The following is a 22222-nucleotide window of genomic DNA, read 5'->3' as shown; positions in this document are numbered from 1 at the left end:
AGCTAGGCCGATTAAGAGGCTCTCCTATCCTCTTGGGTGTGTCTGCTCCTCTCCAGGAGAGCCCTTGGGTTGGGTAAGGCTGTGAGGGCGAAGCCTTCTCCAGGTGCCCGCCCCTCAGGGTGCCCAGGGTGCCCAGGGCGCAGGCGCACTCACCCCCTGAAGGTAGGCCTGAGCAGCTACCTCCGTGCTTACAGGGACTATGCTCACACACGTCGGGGTAGAGCACGCAGCCCAGCTTCAGCTCCGTCAGCCCCACGACCTCGGCAAAACTGCTGCGTTTGTTCTGCAGTGGCAGCTCGTTGTTATTCAGCACCACGGAGTCCAGGCAGCCCTGGAAGCCACTGAGCACCTGCGTGACGCGCGTGTCGGTCAGGCTGCGGATGTTATCTGCCTGCACCAGGGCGCCAAAGTAGATGGAACTCTCAGTGCTCAGCATCTGGAAGTAGAGGGGCGCCCTGCGCCGCTCTACGTAGCTATCGTCGAGGGACAGGCTAGTGAAATTGCGATTGAGCTCGAGGAAGACCGAATGCCAGCTCCCGTCGTTGACCATACGGCCGGAGATGCCCAAGATTCCGGGGCCGCTACCGCAGTCCAGCTGGAACCACAGCTTGCCGTCCACAATCTGTGCGGGAAGGAATACCGGAGCCCTTTTAATTTGCATCTGTCGGGATATGCCCAAACACCGCGATCCTCACCAGCCTAAGAGGCTCACAGAATGCTCCGGGTGGACAGACACTGCTCTTGATTCAGTCTTAAATCAGTTGTGGTTTGATTTTTAACAACCAGCAGCCCCACCCCACCATTACCTGGCAAGAAAATGCAGTCCGATGTTTTACAAATCTTCCTGTAATTAGTGATACAAACACAGCTTTAGAAACCCACAGTTATATTTAAGAATGTTTCTAGGCTTTAGATCTCCACCCTTTAAAAATGTACAGCAATAACATATTTAGAAGTGTGTTTATTCTCTGCATCTTTCTCAGACATTTTCAGCACAGGAATGATTTCTGTGACCCCATTAATATTTATTGGACATCTACTATGTGGCAAACTGTGTGCCAGGTGCTGTGGAGCAAAAAGAGTTATCTGTCTTCCTGGGGCTTATGTTCTGGTGGAGGAGATGACTATATATATATATATATATATATATATATATATATATATATATTCCCTAAACAAGTTTACATGAATGTACTGTAGGGGAGAGAAAGAGGCCAGGTAGAAATATAGATTCTCTATTTCCCAGCTCTATGTATATTTTGGATTTTAAAAATTCTCTATATTAAATACTAGTGTTATTCTTAAGACTATCTGTTTGTATGCTGCTTATTATCACAAAGTACAAATGGCTTGGCCATTTGCTTAGACTACATGTATATTTAACAACATCTGGCTCTGCAGAAGGATCTTCTGGTTAGCTGCGTATTCCTTGCACCTAGGCCCTGGTCTAGGGTGCTGCACTGAAGACCTGCCTGCTTCTGTGGTTGCATGGTGCAGGGAGGACCTCTAACTACCCACAGGGGACTAATCCCAGGGGACATTACACACAGGAGAGAAAGCATGTGCTAGTTGATAGGCTCCCTGAGTGAGACCTCCACCCAACTGAGAAAGAAAAACCTCAACAGATGTGCATTGCCTGCAAGAACAGCGTTGACAGGAAGCCAGCTACTGCCTTGCTCATTCATACCTGCAGGGAGACCGATTCTCAAAAAAAACCCACAAGGCACCTGCTGTACCTTGCTATACCTGCCATCATCCTGCTACCCTCACTCATTCCTGTTCACCAGCCTCAGGCCCATCACCCAAGAAACCCCCAAATTTTCCACCCTTTGAGCTAACACCCCCCGCCACCTAAACTCCCCTGTATAAACTGGGTGTGCCATTCTTCCTATGCCAACAGTCTTGTCACCCTTGGCTGACTTGCACCCAGGTCACAAACTCCTTGCTTCATTGCTTCTACTTTCCCTGCCTTGGTGGTCTTACTCGAGCTTGGGTCAAACCTTACACTAGTGAAGGATGTTGGCTGGCAGAGAGCTGCTGGATAGGGATTAATCCTCCATAGAGACCCAGGTTCAACTATAGCCGAAGAGTGGGGCTGGCCTTTGGCTCCTCCGTGGTTAACCATGTCTACATGTCTCAGAAATGATAAGTGGCTTTAGGATCATGGATTGAGGGCTGGCCCCTGTCTAGCCAAGTTTATATTTGGCATGAAGGGACTGACAGCCAGAAGCTGTGAAACAAAAGTTTCCTTTCTGGCCTATGTCTGTGACCTAGCAAAAACCTGTGGAGGCCAATATCAGCATCATGAAAGAAGGGGTGTCCATCTCTCAGGATCTGCCGGTGCAGAGCACAGGCATTTGCAGAGAGAAGAATGGGGGAAAAAAGCAAAAGAATGCACACGAGAGGACAACACAGGCTTTCCAGATCACTAACAACTAAGGAGATATAAATATCTGGCGAAGCCCGACCAACCTCCAATGCTGCTTGACAAAGTTCCAGCTGGGGGAAAAGGAGGGTGGAACACATCGTACCCTCATGTTTTATTTTTTCTTGCCCTAATGTTTACAATTGTTACTCTGGTCACAGGAATCATTGTATTTGTGACTAACAACATATTCTCCATGATGCAAATTGGCAATGTTGTATTGAAATCTGATCTGGCTCAAAAGTCCCAAATTCCTGTTTCTCTTAGTTCTATTGTCACACCCACTTCTAAAGAAACCCCTCCTAAAACTCCCTCTGTTTTCCTGACACTGTAACTCCTTTTCTCTATTAATGACTTTCTTTTTACTAAAGGGGTCTTATAAAGAGATTGAAAGGACAGATTTTAGATGTAAGACACAGTAGAAAATGGGAAATAGAAAGAAAGTTAAGACAGATAAATACACTAAGGAGGCAAGTTACTCAGCTTTTCTCGAAGTACTGTAAACATTTCCTGCTCATGGACCATGAACCCAAATAACATTTAAGCAAGATGAATAGAGGTATAGAAAAAATAGAGAGCTAATAGCAAACTATATTAACCATTGTGCAGTTTCTCAAGGGCCAGCTGACGACCACAAGTTTGACATTTAATTAACTAAATCTTGCTTGTATCCCCGCTGATATAGAGATTTTGATTAAGTTACTTTCTGTTCTGCTTAGGTGTGGGTAAATAAGGGGACAATTGTAATTTTTAAATGTATTCATGATGTTCAATGAAATGAATCAGCTTAGGAAAAATATACTTTGTTTAGTAAAAAAATAACCTTTGTTTCTATAGAAATTGCTAAGGCAACCTAAAATGTAAACATGTTCTGCCCAATGCCTCCTAGCCATTGCTTAAAGATATAAAAATAAATCAGACCCTGAGACTTCTCAGAGGGAACCTGCACATTGCTTGCGAAGGTTCTTTTCTCACTCGCCGGCCTGAGACCTCTCCCCTTCCTACCCTGCATCGACTGCAGCTGGTCTGCGGCAAATATCAACTGAATTCAGAGAAACAGGCTGTGTTTTACTCATGATAGATTTAGCAATTATCACAGCCTTACTCATTCTCATAAATAGAATGTTTCTCTGTCATCTATGTTTCAGCATGTTCCAGAGACAACCAATTCATAGGAACTTTCATTTCTGCCTTCAAGTTTCCATGGATCTTCTCATCCTGGCACCTTCTAATTTGCATATAAAATTATTAGGGTCATACCACATAAAAATATGAATATAAAAAGGCTAAGGGCTTTGAGAACCAGAAAGCTCCTGGGAATTTAGTAATGCTGAATCTAATTCAGGCTCTGTCAGATACCACTCAGATCACTAGTGAGAATGGCTCCTGGGTTTGGGTTTGGAGAGCAGAGAGAAAAAATGTGGCTTATTTTACAAGTATACTGTGCCCACTGTATGAAGGTTGGCCCTGTCATAGATACTTCATATATGCATACTTTGCTCTGTCATATAAATGTTTAGACATAAAAGGACTACAGGACTGGAGACATACTTATTTTTCTTTCCAGAGAACTTTCACATGTAATCTTATGGAACTGTCTTTGCCTTTTTAATTTTTGTTTTAACAAAATGGACTGAATGGATATTATAAATCATATGAGAGTACTTGCTCAATGACAATTCCTGGATAATATCCATATTTGTATTTCAGTGTAAGTAATAAAATAATCAAGTGTGACTTTGGAGAATACCTTTTTCTGCCACAGCCCATCTGCTATTTTGCCCTGTGGCTACAAAATGCTGTCCCCAGTCTATCAAGCAAAATATGGTGGTATGGATGCATTCATCTACATTTTTGTAAAAGGATGTTCACTTAATATTACTTGATTCATTCCTTCTCCTCATATCAATCCCTTCCACTTTGAATAATTCCAAGTTACAAATTCACCCAGAAGGACTGGCATGACTAGTGTACTCACATAAGTTTTGTAATTAAGGGACATAAAAATCCCAAGTGAACTGAACACTCTTAAGATTCACTTTTTCTCTGTTGAAAAAATAGCAGCAACATTGCTAAATGAAAGAAGCTAGATGCCTACACAATCCTTACTATTTTACAAAAACCATTTTTATCCTCACAATTTTAGGACTTTGGAATTATCAGCCTTGTTCATATGATAAATCACAATGTTTACACCAAAAGTTACCTTGTGAAAAGTTAACACTTTTTGCTATTTCACAGGTATATTATGTGAGAGAGAGATAAGAGAACACTTTTTTTTCATATCCAGGTTTTCTAAAATTGGAAATATATACTCTTGTCATATTTAGCTTTCCTCTGTGTTTAGAATAGGGTCTACCTAGTTTTACATGATGTTTCTTCTCCAAGTATAAAGCGTTCTCAAATCAGGATGACCTGTTTTAATAGAAAGTGAGATGTGCATGAAGCTGTGAGAAAAGTCTTTGATACTGAAATAATGTGCTGGGTAGGGGACTGCTTGGTAATCTCTTCAATGACATGCATAATTCAATGAGTGTTGCCCTAATGTTATAAAATATTTAGATCCTTGGAGTGGTTGGAAATCAGTGATGTGCTTTAACCCAGATGTTCATTGGCTTGGGGCTTGGGATATAAGAAATCAGAGCTATGGAAAGTCAGCTTTGTAGGAAAGTAGGATTTTGAGTAAAAAGTGTTATTTATGGCACAGAGTCTTACTGCTTCAAATCCTTAGTGTGTGTCTTTAGCAAATGTAGCATAATTATACATCTTGTAGGAAGATTATTAAATATTCTTTGAAAAGGAGACATTTAAAAACCTATATTCCAAGGCTGCTAATAGTTGCTGACACATGCTCAAAAATATGTCTTGAAGAAATAAGCAACAGGATAAATGATTACCCCAGCTCTCAGAACCTCTTCCTTTGATAAACCCCTGCAGTCCTTCTAACCTGTTTGGCTCGCCACATGCTCAGACCCTCTGTTAAATAGATATCACTTTGAGAAAGCCACTAAATTGCTGAGCTTCAGTCTCTTCACAAGCAAATGAGAACACTCTTATCTCCAAGGAGGGGAGTAAGAGTAAAAAAAAAAAATGTATATATTAAAGTACTTTGTAAATTGTGGGTGTCCTATTATTATTTCAGACAAGATTGGGTGCGTTCAGGGTGGTATGGCCGTAGACTCTTTTTTTTAGTTTTTAATTTTTAAAAATTAATTTTATTGGCACATTTTAGGTATGCAGTATAATGACATTCATAGACTCTTAACAATATTTCAAAATGTAATTATTGTCAGTTAACACATTGTTCAGTGACACTCTTACATAGATCTTTGAAACTTAAATTTTGTAGGGAGTCCCTGTGATATTCTTTTAGATTATCATGGAATGATATGGCTATACAAAGTGAGCTGTTTTACAGACCAAATGAACTTTCCTTAACTTTCTTTTAGACTTGGGGTATCAAGCTAGCCATGTCCAAGAAACATCAGGATGAGGCAATTCTTCATATGTAACCTCCTAAAAGATAAAAGGCCTGATATTTCTAGATTAACAACCAAGGTATCCTTATTCCTTTGCCATACTGGAGCCAAAAGACTGACATATAGAAAAAGCCTATTCTCTTGATAATTTTCCTTTACATCTCATCTAATTATCTGATATGTTTCTTTCATAGGTGTGAGGAGTCACTGAATCTATTCTACTATTGCCTTGGCTGCTTGGAAACGTGGTGTTATGATTTGCATTCAATTGAAATCATTCCTCATGACCTAATTTTCAAAAAATAATGGTGTTCTTCTTCATTGGTCAGCTTTTAATCTTTTATTTTCATCTTAATGGTGCTTTGAGTTTATTGCATTTGGGTGTTTATGGTAAGCCTCAAATCTCTTTTGGAAGGCAGGGTATTAATGGCACATATAAGAATGAATGCTTTTTACTGCTGCTGGGAGACAGTAGTACTTCTGTCCAGGAGCATTTTCATTTCTCAAGGTCTCCATGTAATTCCTTAACTGTCTTCAAGGGGTGCCCTTTACCCCATGGATTATGACTTTGTTTTACAGAATATGGTCTGACTGGGAAAAAACCAAGAGGTGCAATTTAAACAAGGCATTTCAGCTTAGTCACTGAACCAAAGTACAAGCTACATACTATACCTAAACCCAATGAAATTAAATTTTGCATGAGGCTGCAAATGTTAAGTAAACAGATTCATATCCCCTAAGTGGATATTCCTGGCGACTGTAGGAGAATATCTGCAATAGTTCATTACATCTGTGTCCTTCTTTGGGATAACCCAGCATATGAAAAGCAAACTTATAGAACATACAGGGTAATGATTCACATTGCAAAGGGATCAATGAGAGGGTTCTCTTCAAAATTAATTAGTTTATGAATTCTGTGTACAGAGATCGAGTTTACACAACTTTCAGAAATATGCTTGCTTCATGAAATACAATGTACCTCAGGATCTAGAGCTCCCTAGAATACTTAATTATTCTTGCCCATCCCAAGGGATATGCATATTTTAGACATTTGCCAGTGAAGTGTCAAATGACAAGCTTCATTTTAGGATCAAGCCATTCAGGAGCAATATTTTTGTCTTCTCTCAAATTTAACACTCTACAGAGATTTGCTAATAGAAAGTATTTGCCTCTTAAGAATGTTGTCAACCAGCAGCCTTGTTTCAGCTTAAAGGAGGAGAGGGAACTATCAGTGAGACCTAAGGAAAGCCGCGAGGAGAAGAAACTCTGAATGGGGAAGTATTTTCCCAGCAATCATACAATCTCTGCCTCCCAGGGCTATTTCGAAAAATGATCTCCTGGCCCAAGGCATACTGCTTCAGGGACCAGGAGGGAATAAAAACAAAATTTATGGGTTTGAATTTTTCTTGTACCATGGATATCTGATTTGAATATGTCTTCTTTAAACCTGTGCATCAACAGTATTTTTTTTTTAAAACATTGTTTTCTATTCCAAAGCTAAAACTGTTCTGAATGAGTAAAGATAATACGAAATTCTCCTCAAATGTACTGATTGTTAAACTCCAGCATCTTGCTGACTTACTCTGGCCAACAAGTAATAATAGTTGGCAATATCAGAAATGGGCAAGTGAAAGTCTATCTAACAGTTAAGAGAAACCACTGGCATTTAATATTCTCTGTATTTTTCTTCTTCCTCATCTGCCTTTAGCATTAGAGCCTGGACCACCTAGTGAACTTGAATATGAATATCAACAATCAAAGGACAGGCTACAAAAGCCTACCATGGTCCTTAACTGAACTTAGAGGACAATTGATTTCAGCCATCCCACTTAGCTGGGCATTTTCTACTGGACAGGCTTTGCATGTTTCTAAAGAGCACTTACTGTGGGCTGGTATAGCAATCTAGTGAGAATCGCATTAGATGAAACATGTCTCCCACCCTCTCCTCCCCATCCTAGAAGGCCAAACCTGGTCTACAGTTGCCCAGAATTCAATTTTTGACAAAATTAGTTGTAGCAACAAGATGGAGAACTGATAACAACATGGAGATTATAAGTATGAAATGAGAGATAATAGAGCATGGTCCAGGCCTTGCCACTTATCAGCTGTGCAGTCTTGGGTAAATAACTAACCTCTCTGAAGTGCTATCTCTTCCTGATCAAATGAGCATGCTGATCTATAACAAATATATCATAGTGACTTTAAAATTTAAAAAGTGATGCATGTAAAACTGTCAATATTGTTGTCCTTCCTAAAGGCACTAAAATCCCCGAGCAAATACAAATGCTAGATTTTCTCTAAAGGAAATCTGGCCATCTTAGGAGGGTTTCTGAGACTGGGAAATGAATTAAAAAATTGGACTATTTGAGTCATGAATAGATATGTGGAATCTTCTATTCCTCAGATCTCCAAATTCCTCCTGAGCAAGAAGAGATAAGAGGGGAGAGGCTCGTGTAGTGGGAGAGGGTACAGCCAATCCTTTTAAAGGACCATCTCTGGTGTGGAATTCATTAGAAGAAACATTCCTACAAACTGAATGATTACAGGTCAAAGAAGGCCAGTTCTTGAACCTACTTCATACAGCAAGATGCTCCAGTCTACCACGAGTTAATTTTGAAGCCAAATATGTGATAGAAATGGGACACTGGCATATTTCCTAGTTCTGCTACTGCTCCCCCTTACCCTGAAGTCTGTTCTCCTCTTTTAAACTCAAAAGATAAAACGTCAGCAGTTCTTTATCCAAGAGCCAAAATACTTACCTGAAAACTGCCTGCTGGGAAAGATAGTCCATTGTACATACCTTCAGAATCATGCAGGGATTTGCTCTGGTGTACATTATAATCCCGTTGCTTTGCAGGGTTCTCAGGCGTAGAGCTAGTTTGAAGTCCTCTTCTTTGCTATTTTCAGAAAGACGGTATTTGATATAACTGTTTCCAGCAAAGCTAAGAGAAGTGTGTCCTGAAAAGACCATTACAAGAAGATAATCTTTTAACACTCAGAAATGAGCAAGGACACATGAAATCCCCCAACAACTACCAAGCAAGTTGACTAAAGATAGGGATAAGTTAATGAAGGCATTAAGGAGAAACTTGTTTCCATTAAACACTTGTTCTTCACTTCATGTCACACTTCTAACTTGAAAAAAAAAAAATTATCTCATGCCAGGAGCAACTTCGTAAATTCTGTAACCTGAACGTTTTTAGTATCACTAGATCCTCAAATCTCACTTTCTAAAATTAATATTATTTTAAAAACTCCCTTAATCTGCTCCCCTACCTGCCCTGCAAATCCCTTTTACTTATAAGGCTATTAAGAACTTGGCATTCTATAAACAAAAGGGAAGACATAAAACTACTTTTAAGTAGTATCCCTAATTCTCAAGTAATCTAAAGCCAAACAGCCAACTTATGTCATTTACACTAAAGGTAACTGAAAAAAAGGTAACCGATGTAAAGGAAATCTGTGTACAGTCACAATTCCATTTCCTGGTTGTTAATTTCAAGGTTCTCCTTCCCAAAATCATTAGTCTAACCTATCATTGCCCAATTCTGAGTTCATCATTTCTATTACCTCCAACTTTATGTTTTAACAAGCAAAATAATTGTTGAAAAGCTGCCTTGCTGGGGTGGAAAGGTGGAAAGTGTAGAAATATACTAAATGGATAATTACCATGGAAATTCAAAAGTTTTCTGTATAAAAAACACATAGGAAATGAGCATAAAGTGACACCAAAAGGAGTAAGACATGGCTTTATGGTATTTACACATGCACCTGCATGTGCACAGCATGTGTGTTGGGCTTGGGGAAGAATAATTTTCTTTTAAGCCTAAACTTGGGATGGCTTGGGTGAGCTTCCCTTCACATTACGGGGCAGCACTATCCTTGACATTAACTCTGAAGGAGTTTTTGCTTTCATATAGAAAATACTTCTTGCTCCAAGGGGTCAATTTCTAAAACTCAAGGTGTAACAAAGTATCTTGCACATATTAGGCATAATTATTTTTATTCCCCCTACAGTTGATATTATTATCACCACTTAATAAATACTATTTGGAATCTAAAATTGGTATCAATATGTCTGTACTTTTTATTTATTTATTTATTTATTTATAGTACCAGGGATCGAACTCGGAACCTTGTACTTGTGAGGCAGGCAGTGGAACCACTGAGCTAAATTCCCAGCCCCCCTGTCTGTATTTTAAAAACACCCTACAACAGAAACAGGATTCAATTGTTACCAAAAACGAATATGCCTTTTAGAGGAAAGAAGTGGCAGAGAATATATGAATCAAAAGAAGCACTGACATTTTGCAAATATCAGAAATATTCATTTGAATTAAAATAATCTAAATATTATCTTCTCTTACGATGCAGAGGTAAACACCTATTTTTTCTGGAACACGCAGCATTTCCAGTGTAGAGTCAGCTTACTCATTGCTTTGGGTTGGTTAACTATGGAAGGTCAATAGCATTTGCTTTGATTGGCTCTACTTCTGTTGATCTCTGTTTTGTGGCTATGGATTTGCACAGCCCTGTATATATCAAAAATCATGCCACAGATACTCTACCTCCTCTGTTCAACCAAGAATTGTCTATTTTCCACAATTTCACACCTGTAACTGCCATGTAATATGACAGAGAACACATGCGATGTTCTCCCTTGTCTATAAGGAGTCCATATTTTACACATTTCCTTAGTATATCCTGCAGTGTGATAGATTCTAAGTAAACGTGAATGTGGAGGTTAACTGGGCTCCAGTCTGAAGAAAGATGTTGTATGTATACATAAACATCTTCTGGAATAGCCTGGGCAATGTATTTCACTCAAGAGCAAGTGTTACAGGAATATGAAATCAGACTCGTTAATCCATGCCATTCTGCACCTGAACACTCTCCGAGCTTCCCTGGTGGACACTGGCAGAGAAATGGTCTCCTGCTGGCTTCATAACCAACACACTGCATGTCCCCTGGGCACGGCTTCTCCACACAAGGATCACTGGACCCTGGGCAGAGTCCTCCTGTGACAAAAGGGGGAACACACATGGTCAGTACACAAAAGGATTCACCCTAAATTGGGTAAGCATGGGAATATTTCAAGAGCTTGGCTCTACAGTCTCTGAGCTGAGTAACAAAGGAGCCACCCAGGAGCAAAAACACCCACAATGGGTGCCCATCACATGTTGCTCCATCTGCCAAACACCACTGTCAGATCAAAGCCGGTTAGGTGTAAACAGTAAATAAAATTTCATTTTTAAGGTTAAAATACACTAAAGTGGCACTTGGACCAGCTTCAACTGAAGAAAGATCACATGCAAAGCCTCTGCTAGCTTTTATCAGAGTGGGATTCTGCATTTGACAGGCATCTGCATGCATGACCTGGGTTCATATTTCATATACAACTTGTCTCTGCCCTCAAAGACTTGAGGGTAGACTGTAAAGAGGTTAGCTGTTGATTCAGAGAAGGGAAAAAGACATTTCTAAAGAAAAGTATGACCAAACTGTGAAAGCGCAACTCACACTGTTTCCTAATTCCTTCTGGTACATGCTATTTTATTGATTAGCTGTAAGTGTTCCCTACCAGCTATAAAAAATAGTAGAATTACCCTCGCCAAAGGAAGGCTTCCTTTCTCTCTGTTTGATGTTCATAGCACAGAAAGATGAAAGGTTAATCTCTCAAAAGGGAAATCCTGGAAAGCAGATTAATTGATTAAAGCAGAATCCAGGGCCCAAGTGAGTTAGGTCAGAACTGTGGTGAGGGAAGATATGGGTCCACTGAAGGAAGTGCTGTTTTCAACAGTTCTGGGTATTTTAAGTGTAATTGGGCCCCTTCCAACCTTATAAGAGTTTAAGTGGTAACAGGACTATAGGAAAGGAGACCTGAATTAAAACTAACTCATAACAGGAGTGGTAATTTCCAAAATGGGTTGGCAGTGGCCTAAGGGAGCACCTCTTTCATTTGAACCTCTAATACACTGGACATCAGTGGCTTTGTTCCTTGGCAAGAGTGGACTCATTATCATATTCTTCTCCATGATGGTTCTTTCCCCATCATTAAGCACATTGTCCCATAACACAGTCATTTTTCTTGTTGTTGTTCAGGAGAAAGCAAAAATGCAATGGTAACTACATAAAAAACATTTTAAAAACTGCACTCGTCAAAAGAAGCAATATAAGTAGCACCAGCAAACTCAGAATTCATAAATCCTATTTTCCACTGGTTTACAGCTTAGTAATAAAAGGCACTCTTGGCATTGATCCAGCTTTACAAAGTCTTAGGAGATGAAGGCATTTTTAACTGAAAAATTAGAATGATATCTATAAATAGTTCTTCAAGACCCATATGCCCTGAAATATATCTTCTAATTTTCTTCCCTCCAAAATTTTATTCTTTTTATGTATTTATCAGTATTCATGGAACTTAAAACAGCTGTTTGACCATCTCATGACTCACTTCAAGAGACTACGATAACCAATTTTTAAATGACTTTTAGCACATTCATTCAACAATAAGAACAAAATAATAATTTGTTGAATTCATTCAACAAATTTTTTTTAATTAATGGAGTAAAATAATTGTTCAAGACCAATGAGATAATAAGCCTGGATATATAAACATGAAAAGCAATGACATCAAAATGCAAACACATGACTATTATGCAACAAGGTAATATGTAACTTCTGGATTACTTGGGCATTACCTTTCAATTAGACATAGTTTATGTTGTAAAAAGTATGACACTTTCTATTCTGCGTGTATACTTTTTTTTCTTTTATTTTAATCTTTTATTTTAGCCAGTCTAAGGATATCCTCTTTATCAATTTTTATATTTCTGAGACACAGCTGTAAATATTACATTTTTAGCCTATTTTACTTTTATTTAATGGCTGCATTACTATGAAATCTTGCATTACCAAAAATCCACTTTAAAAGCCAGTTTCAAAGGAAGAAAAACAAGGTAGATAATTTCAGATCTGTGCCAGCAAAGCTGTTCATTCCTGTAAGAATCAAAGTCACATTATAAAAAACAAAACAGCTATAAATGTTTATAATAAAAGCTAAATACTATATTTTAGAACAACAATTCAGAATTGGGGTAGTTCTACTTTTTATCCGCGTCTGGCTTTTCACTTAGCATTTACTGGGCCCTGGTGATTGCCACAGGGCTTCTCAGCTTATGTCTCACATCTCTGACTTCAGGTTAAAGCATAAACTCATCGCTCCTCTCCTTATTTCCTTGTGTTATGATGCAGAGCAACCCATACAATGAAATTACAGTCATTAATCCATGGATTATGCTAGATCTAATCCCTACTATGAAAAATATAGCTCAAGGATATATTTTAAAACATTGATATAAATATTAGAGCAAGCACATTCTAAAATAATATTAAAATAAACAGATATATAATATATACTTAGATTCATTCCAGCAGCTATTAATTTTGATATATTCTTTTTGTTTTTAGTGGTTTCTTTAGGGTCAAGGGGATAATTTTTGGCAAGGAATGTGTCCCTTGATACTTTAAAAATGCTTTCAAAATCCTCTGAGGCTCCCTCCCCATGCCATTGCCTGGGACAAGCTAAGCCACAAGCATACGATCTGTGGCTGCTTCAGGTTGCTGTGTTCACAGGCTCACTCATTGGTGGCTCAAGGAAGCATGAAGGCAGGTTAGAGTCTGCAGGTCAGTGTATGTGAGACGCTCTCCTTAGCTGGGTACAGAGCTGACCTTGTGCACCAACTGCGGCCTATTCCTAGTAAAGACTTACAAAGTTACTGAAAAACAAGATCCTCAAAAATGAATATTGTCCACATCCAACACTGCAGCCCTTTCCTTTCTATAAACCACCATAAGAAATTAGGTCTTTCCTGAAATGTATATTATCAGAGGGACTTCACTTTTGGACACCAACCCTGAAAGATCTCCTATGATCTGGGCCTCAGATGGACATAGGTCTGGATGAACCTCTTTCCAGTCAAAGCCTGAAGTTCTTTAGCTCCATAAAACCCACTATGTTTTAAGTGGATGCTGAGGGGTTAACTTTTTTTTAGAAAAAACATGTTTACGTCATCCCCTTTTCAGGGAAGTGTATATACCTATCATTGTTAAGAGCTTTAAAGACCCTCTCTCTGGTGGCAGAAAGTACCTCATCAGCTCCTGAGTACCAGTTAAGAGACAAAGTGTCAACTCCTGTTGGCTTCTGGGAGGAAGTTTATCTTATTAACTATCATTAAATAATCCAGGTTTAATGAACTGGTGCTGTGTTCGGTGACAGCCTAGGGAGTGGGGGCTTGTAGACCTGCATACACGGCATCTCCAGGCATCCATCAATTTGGTGCCAGAGTGAGCATGAAGGGAGAAAGGCTCTCACTTTATCAAACTCACTGACACCATTTATTGTATGCCAGGGCAGGACCAGATGTTTTTAGCTTCCTGTCATAACATAAAGCAAGGAGAGTAAGCCCTTTTCCCCATTCCTAGGTCCCCTTGGGAAGGCAAGCTGTGTGATAGGAAAGGCTACTGACTGCATTGACAAGCTGCAGACCTGGATTTGGCTCTGGCTGGTTATTTGATTTAATCACTGTGTGGCCTTGAATTAGTTCCTCGGGTTTTCTGGGTTTCAGTTTCCTTTTCAGAAAAGTCAGGATAATGGTTCTTCACAGCATTGTGAAAATTAAATGGGCTAGTGTATGTAAAAGCAACTTGTAAATATTTTTTAAAAATTTACTCAGGTCTCAAACCTGGAGACATCAACTTGACTTGGCAGCATGGCAGAGACCTGAACTTGGGTGTAGTCTTTATGTGCTATTCTTTTTGGACTAGATTTGTGTTTTGTAAGCTGGTAGATGATAGAAAATACATGTGGACAGGAGGCATAAAATAAGACCTGGAGCCTTTCACTCATCAGCATCCTGGCATGTGTCTCTGGATGTCTGCACCACCTTCTCTGTCCCTGGTGCAGCTGGTGTTACACACAAGCTTTTCCACCAGGAGAGACGTGCACACAATGTGGCCAGTCTCTGGAGGAAGGTTTTCCACCTTCTGAAGGTTTGCTCAGGTAGAATTTTTGGTCACTTTCTACAGCACTGACGACAGACAGTTCACTGGAAGAGAAGCTTCAGCGCTTTGGAATGTGCAGGGCGAAGAGCAGCTTCTGGAGGTTTTAGAAGGGTCTCACTACCATATTTAGGTTCTCCTCTAGTCTTCACAGTATCCCCACATCCCCCTGGCTTAAGTCTACACCATTAGCCAATATATCAGTATCTATCTGTGATTATTATGCTGCCACTTTAAGCTGACTCAACCTCTTGATTTATGCCAGCCTTATTATACTGAAGAATCCAATAACTAACAGTAAACACTCTACACCCAGAACTCATATGCTTGCCAAGATGCCATGTCCTGGCCAATGCCATGTAAGTGAATGAGCTGCCTTCTTAATTCATGGCCTGTAAGAAGTGTTCTAATACAGTACATTTTCCCTAGGTCTGTGCTTTGAAATAGTCTCTTGTATGTGCCCAGAGGCAGAGACTCCCAGAATGTTGTTTGCTTGACTCCACGCTTCACAAGGATAAGGACCACATGAGTCTTTTTCACCATGTATCTACAGAACTCCGTCCAGGGCTTGGTGGAAAACAGCATACAATTAACTACTGAGTGAATGAGAAAAAAACAAAAACAACAAAAAAAACCAGTACCCCAAATCTGAGTCTTTCCCTTTACAGCTTTTGCTGCTTAGAATGCATTCCCTGCTTGGCAAAAACCCATATGATAAGCTTCATTGCTCCCAATGCCTTTATAGACTCCTCCAAGTAGAAGTGATGGGTCCCTCCTTTATGCCTCCTCTGTGCCCCAATTATACCACCTATAACTCTTTATAGCACATATTTGTTTATGGCCAAGGATAAAAGGGACTTCTCTTGTTTGGCTAGAAAATGAGGATTCAAAAAGTCATAATAACTATCTTGAGCTATCTGGAGGGCTGGCTATAGAGGTGGTGGTTAGAGAGATTAGATTCTGTGTGCGTCTAAAGCAGTGGTGGCAAACTTATGGCACACATGCCGCAGAGGGCTGTTTGTATCATTGAAAGCACTAAAAGGTTCTGCATCACTGGAATGATTGAGTTGTATGGTGTTACAAGGAGATGGACTTTTGTGCACTAGTGTATAAAGCAGAAGATCATCTCAAGGCTGTCTTGCGAGCCCCTTTCATTGGTAATCAAAAATGGACTGAATTAGCATGCCACGAATACAGTAAACAACATGTGTGCATGTGTCAGAGACTGGGAAACATCCACGTTCTTTCCAAATCTGTACAAAGGTGGTAAGGTTCAGTTATTGGGAAATGCTTTTGAGTAAGATGGCCAGGTATGAATCCTGGTTCACCCATCTACTAGCTCTGTGACCTTGATTAAATCAATTGAACTTGTCAAATCTTAGTTTCATTAATTTTGAAGAAAGTTAATGATACCTACCCTATAAGGTCATGGTGAGGGTTCAATGTACAGCTGAAAAATAGCATAGAAACTGACCATAGCTCAACATGTATTAGTTATAATGTCTGTCCCTGCTTTAATCTGCGCATGAAATTGCACACTGTTTCTCATTTCCTTGGATCTCATCCTTCTTGACCTGGAACTCTTCATTCTGGACACCTGTAAAATTCTAGGCATCTTTCTAGATCTCACTCAGGTAGTATTACCTCTAGTGTTCATTACCTCTAGCACCCCCTATGACTTTGCCCTCCCTCCACTTGCTGAGGATACAGGTGCTACGTCATTCATCTTCACCCATGGTAATGCTCCATTTATTTCAACAGGAACTCTAGATTCTGTTCTGTGTTCCATATCTGAATAAAAATGGCAAATCAGGCAACCACTCCTGCCATCATATTAGATTTAAACTCTGATGGTCTCATTGGGAGTTCATTTGTCTAGAAAAGAGTATCATTTTTAAAATATATTTTTGTAACAGATTTTTTAAAAGTCCACAAAATTTTAATATGTGAAAATCAGCACAATCATGTAGGTTGTTCTGGTATCCTTTTATGAGGGTACTCTTACTTCCCTTACAAGAGCTGCAGGGCATATATCACTCCCCATTTGTTTAACCTGGTGTCAGACTTTCTACTGAAGTGAAAATGTTTATTAAACATCTGAAGTTTATCAGGAGCTATCTTTGACACCAGAACTTTGTATCTTTTGAAATTCTGTTTAAACATGATTCTAGATGGTAGCTGGAATTTAATAGCTTATTTGGCTTTAAAATTCAAGTCTGCTTTCATTTTGTTAACACAATTCAGCATTTTGGTTCAAGATGCTAATGATGATAATTTGGCCCAAAATAGCTGTGTGAGAAAAAAATGAGTTCCAAGTTGAGAAGAGCAGAGAACACTGAGGCCAACTCTGTATAAACATTCCTGTACAGGACAGTCTGCACAGTCACCTCTATTTATCATGTTAATTATTCCACCAAGTAGGGGAAAGTCCATTTAATGAATCTGTTGGCCCCCTTTGGTAAACATATGAGCAGCCTATGCTAGTAATGTATGTGTTAATGTGTGTGTGAGTGTGTGTGCCTGTGTGTTTGTGAAGGGTATTTGTTGAATTTAATGCCTCTCCTTTCCAATAAATAAGAAGATGCCTAAAAATGTCTACTACTCACTTTAATAATTATTCACTGTATTTTTATGTAAAGGAAACTAAAAGTGAGAGAGCTATTACTATTAAAATGAAGAGCTTTCTCCTTGAACTTGGAGGAAACTTTTTCCTCTTTTGCTGTTAAGATTTGTCTAACTTTGGTTTCCTGAGCACCAGGATTAGTCATCCAGGCTGCAAGGGCAGACTTCTAGGCTGTGGCATAAACCTGCTATCCACGTCTGAGTGTGGGGCTCACCATTTCCAGTAAGCCCTCTGCATACTGGACACTAAGAACTTATCTTCTGAGAATGGTGATCAGTCTGCTAGGAAGATGGGGTTAAATGTTCTTATAGAGTGCATATCACTGAGGTTATGATTCAAATAAAAAATAGACGAGTCCATGTTATTAAGATGCAAATAATAAAATAGGGGACTATGGAGACCTTCTACTCAATCAGCATGCCATTCTCCCAGCAGTACAGCCCTCAGCCAGGAGCATAGCTATTTATAAAGTAGAGATTATCATACATCAGCTGCTACTGATGAGGATGGAACAGAGGGCCTTTTGATTTCCTTTTATCACTAAAATATAGAATTTTATTTTATAGCTCAATTATAAGAATGACTTAAAGATGAGAAGAGGCTGAGCACTTGGCCTGACTACACACAGAGCTCTCATTGAAGAAATGCTCTTTTCAAACTCAGAAGGTTTCTTCTTGGGCTATCTAGGGGCAGAATGACAAAAATTTCTGGCAGTCTTGGCTTACTGGGAGAAGAAAGGTTTATAGGGAAGAGGCAACAGGACTGAGCAAGGATATCACCTTGAAACTTTTTGGATTTAAAAAATTAATCTTATAAAAAATAAAGATCAAGCCCTTCTATCTCCAGCAAAGGTTATCCCTCTAAGTACCTCCTTTAAAGAAATTCTACAAAGCCTGCCTACTACCTGTCTCTTTTAAATGAACTCATACTCATCTCCAAAGACTCAGCACATAATGGTCCCTGTGTATGAATATCACAGAAGGCCACAGGAAGAACTCTGGGCTTTCTATTCTGTAACACGTATTTTGGAAGTACTTCAGCAAGTAGGTGCTTGCAAGCTGGATTCACCATAGGCAGGTTCCAAGGGAAAGTCAGTTCTTTTCACTTTGACTCTTCAGTGCCTAGGACATTGCTTCTCCACAGATTTTTGACCTGATTTTTTAGAGTACAAGGATTAATTAGATAGTATAGTTTCTCCTGCAGAGTCTGCCCTGTCACATCCTGAATACTTTGAAGCCTGCTGTGAATCTCTGCATGGAGGCCTTAGTGGATCTTTAATGCATAAATCAGTTCCCCTGAAAAGGAAATCTAGGTAAGGCCCAGGCAGTTGGCATTCATAAATTCTGCATGCTGATAACACCTGCCAGAAGTGGATTTCACCTAGCATGGACGATTTAAGTTTCTTTGCAGTAAATTTACATATTCTGCAGGTCTGGTCATCATTGCATCTACCTGATGAACGAGGAAATGGAATTCACTGGGTACCACTGAATGAATGTCTGGAAGTAAGTGTCTTCTGCTTGCTTGGAAATTGTAAAAATTATTTCTTGAAGGGAGTCATGAGCCCTAGGTACTCCTTTTAATAACTACAACCAAGAATTTTTTACAAGAGAAAAGGCCAGGGATGCTGTCTGTCCCTAGTTCCCTTCAAGGATGTTTTACAAATGGCCACCCTTATGGCTGTAGTCCCTGTTGACCAAGTTGACACTGGATAGAAAAAGTCTGGGTGTAATTTTCTAAGAAGGCAGTCACTTTATGGCTCCACACATCCAAGAGAGGACAAGGAGAGAGAGAAATTGTTCTTACTGACCACTATAGGCATATGCCTCTGTGCAGCTATGACCTCTTCCCAGTAGAGTTCAAGATTCAACAACTGTAGTAACATCAATAAATACGAGCCATTCTGTTTCCTTGGCTCTGAGGACTGAATCCATTCCATGACTATACTCCTGAACATCTGGCCCCTGTGTTTAATGAAGCAAATCGAACTGCCCTTACCCTCTGCAACAGCTTCCTCACTTGTTTCCCTGTCTCTGTCTGACCCCCTCTCATCCATTCCCTTCTGCAGCTTTTTGTGAAAGGCAGAGCTGATCCTGTCACTTCTTCACTTCTAATCAGCCAGTGATTCACACTGCCTGGGATAATTTCTAAATTCTTCATCCTAGTTAATAGCCTTTGTGTGATCACTGGGTCTGCTCTCCAGGCTCATTTGTCATCACTGCCATCTCTTTCTAGTGAGGAAAAAGCTCTTTCAATCTTCTCATGTAGGTTCTGCTCTCGCACTTAAGCCTTCCATACAAGCTGCTTCTTGCCTGGAACACTCTCCTTCCGCTCTTCTGATTCCTGCTTGACCTTTATCTCAACCTACGGGATACTCCTTTTAGGAAACCTTCCCTGCCACTGGGTCCTCCCTTCGGATTTTGTGCTTCTAACAATGCTTATCACATGGGCCTGCCTGTCTGTCTGTGCTGCTCAGCTAAAGCTCTAGCAGAATAAGGATTGGCTTGTCATGTTTCTCCTGAAGCCTCAGCATCTATCATAGTTATTGGACACTTGGTAGATGGTCAGTTAATATTTAGTTGAGTAGGTGACTGAATGCTTGTGTGCCAGGAAAAGTCTACTCCAGAAGTCTTAGGGGATAGAAAAGTTCTCTAAACTGCACTCACCATTACAGGTACAACGCACATTCCTGTAAAAACGCGGACACACAAAGCTGATTCGAGCTGTGCTGTAGGTCAGGAGTGCATGGGAATCCAAGGACAAGCTTTGCTCACAGTGTTGCTCCTGACAGTCCAGCCCTGAGCAGTTCTTCTCCAGGATAGCTGAGATGCGCATGACATTCTCCAGGTGCCGCCTGGCACTGGACAGCTTCTGGATCAGGTAGGCCGGTTTGTAGAACTCATTAGTGTGCATTTCCACAGCGAACAGCATGTCCAGATGGTTGGTGCCTGCCACGGGCTGGATGCTGATGATGTGCAGGCTGTCCTGCTTCTGGGTGAGGACTGCATTCCTCAAGGTGCGCCGGAACCCGTGCATGTGCAGACCCACAAAATCCTCGGGGGACACATTCTCAAAGCGGATGGTGACAGTGTTCTGCAGCATCTCATGCACCAGCTGCTCCACATGCACAACCACGTCAATGGGCACCTGGAAGCGGCCATCACTCACAGACACATTCAGGACATATTTGCCACTGTCCAGGCCTCCCAGGGCAATGATTTTCCCATCATGACTGTTCACTTTGAACAAGCTTTTCTGTTCTGATTTCAGGGCAAATGTGAGCACATCATACATATCTTGATCTGTGGCATGGATTTTTCCAATAACCCCACCAGGAAAGTCATCCTCCATGGTGACAATGAAGATTTCCAGGGGGATGGCCGTGGGCTTGTGGATACTTTCCTCAATGACCCTCACACGGATATAGGAATGAGACACTTGCTGTGGTTTGCCTGAATCCTTTGCCTAGGGCAACCAAAAAAGGAAGAAATAAAGGATTGAGAAAAAATTATAATAATTTTTAAAAACCCTTCAAATAGAAGATGTCTATAGCTTTCATCAGATTTGCTTCTTTCTCTGTCCTGTCACTATTGTGAATAATGCTGAGGATGTGCATTTAAGCAAGAGGAATGATTTATCACCTTAAATTCCCATATGTATACTTTGTTATGGACAATAAAATGTGTCAACACAATAAAACCAGTGGGAGTGAATTGGGAAGGAGGTTGGGAGTGCTATGAGACCCAACATGCCCACAACAGGCTGGCCTTGTTTTCATTTAGGATAGGAACCACAGGGAAAAACCTCATAAAATGGCATTTCCACTGAGAAAAGGAATCTTTATTTTCTGTTGGATTCTTTCCTTTTGATTGGACCAGATGGCACCTTTCCACACATTTAAAAAACAACATTATTTAAGTGGGAATTACATCAAAGTGAGGTTTAGAATAAAAACTGGCACAAAAAGGAAAAAAATAAGTAGCATAAAAAATCCCTTTCTCTTGCTTCTTTATGTAAAATTAATGGAACAAACCACTCTGACAACAGATCTTTACTGAGCACCTGCCACATGCAAGGTGGAGATAGTGGTGTAAGGCTTCAGAAGAAGGACATATTCCCATGGGCTGGCTCCAAAGGCAGGGATCTGAGGATGCATGGCCACAGTGATCTTGTAGGCCTGGCACAATCTGGGGTAATGTGTCTTTGTATATGGAAAGTAATGCAAGACCAAATGCCAAGATGGCATACAGATCAAATCTTGAATCTTAGTTCTGCAGCTCACTCCACATCTAGATTTTCAGCTGGCACTGAAAATATCTGTTGTCCCTTGAGTTCTACTCTGTGATAGAAAATCATTTGCATAATATTGTTGAAGGAGTGGTGGCATGATTGAAGAGTTCATTGACATGCTCAGAGCCAACATTAGTAACTTGGATGGGTTCATGGAGTAGAATGAATTAACCTATCCAAAGAAATAACAGACAAATGCTATGCAAATATAAAAAATTACTATTGTTATTATTGTCACTGTTCATGATGGGTCTAAGTTGGCCTCTATGATTAACTGTGGGTTAAAAAGTTATTCTACTTTACTGATAGGATCCAAATTGTGGTTTCGGCAAAGTTCCTATGCTGGAA

The 22222-nt window shown here is 40.0% G+C and overlaps 1 protein-coding gene across 7 annotated transcripts in view; it reads right to left on the bottom strand.

Moving 5' to 3' along the window:
• The window catches only part of Fat3 (FAT atypical cadherin 3), a 651224-nt gene that overhangs the window by 26533 nt on the left and 602469 nt on the right, over positions 1–22222 (bottom strand). For 6 of the 7 annotated variants that reach the window (XM_013069628.3, XM_013069629.3, XM_004838019.3 and 3 more), the window contains 4 exons: positions 20251–21049; positions 10788–10922; positions 8705–8862; positions 154–622 (listed from right to left, as the gene is read on the bottom strand). In XM_013069628.3, the coding sequence (XP_012925082.2) occupies positions 154–622; positions 8705–8862; positions 10788–10922; positions 20251–21049 (1561 nt within the window). The remainder of the gene's footprint in view (positions 1–153; positions 623–8704; positions 8863–10787; positions 10923–20250; positions 21050–22222) is intronic. The other variant, XM_087212273.1, reaches the window with a different exon arrangement.

Source organism: Heterocephalus glaber, unplaced genomic scaffold (assembly GCF_053883595.1).
Source record: "Heterocephalus glaber isolate CG9 unplaced genomic scaffold, H.glaber_assembly_v1.0 deba00001429, whole genome shotgun sequence".
Classification (NCBI taxonomy): domain Eukaryota; kingdom Metazoa; phylum Chordata; class Mammalia; order Rodentia; family Bathyergidae; genus Heterocephalus; species Heterocephalus glaber.
Note: the sequence above shows the minus strand (reverse complement) of the source record. Positions and strands in the feature narration are given on the sequence as shown.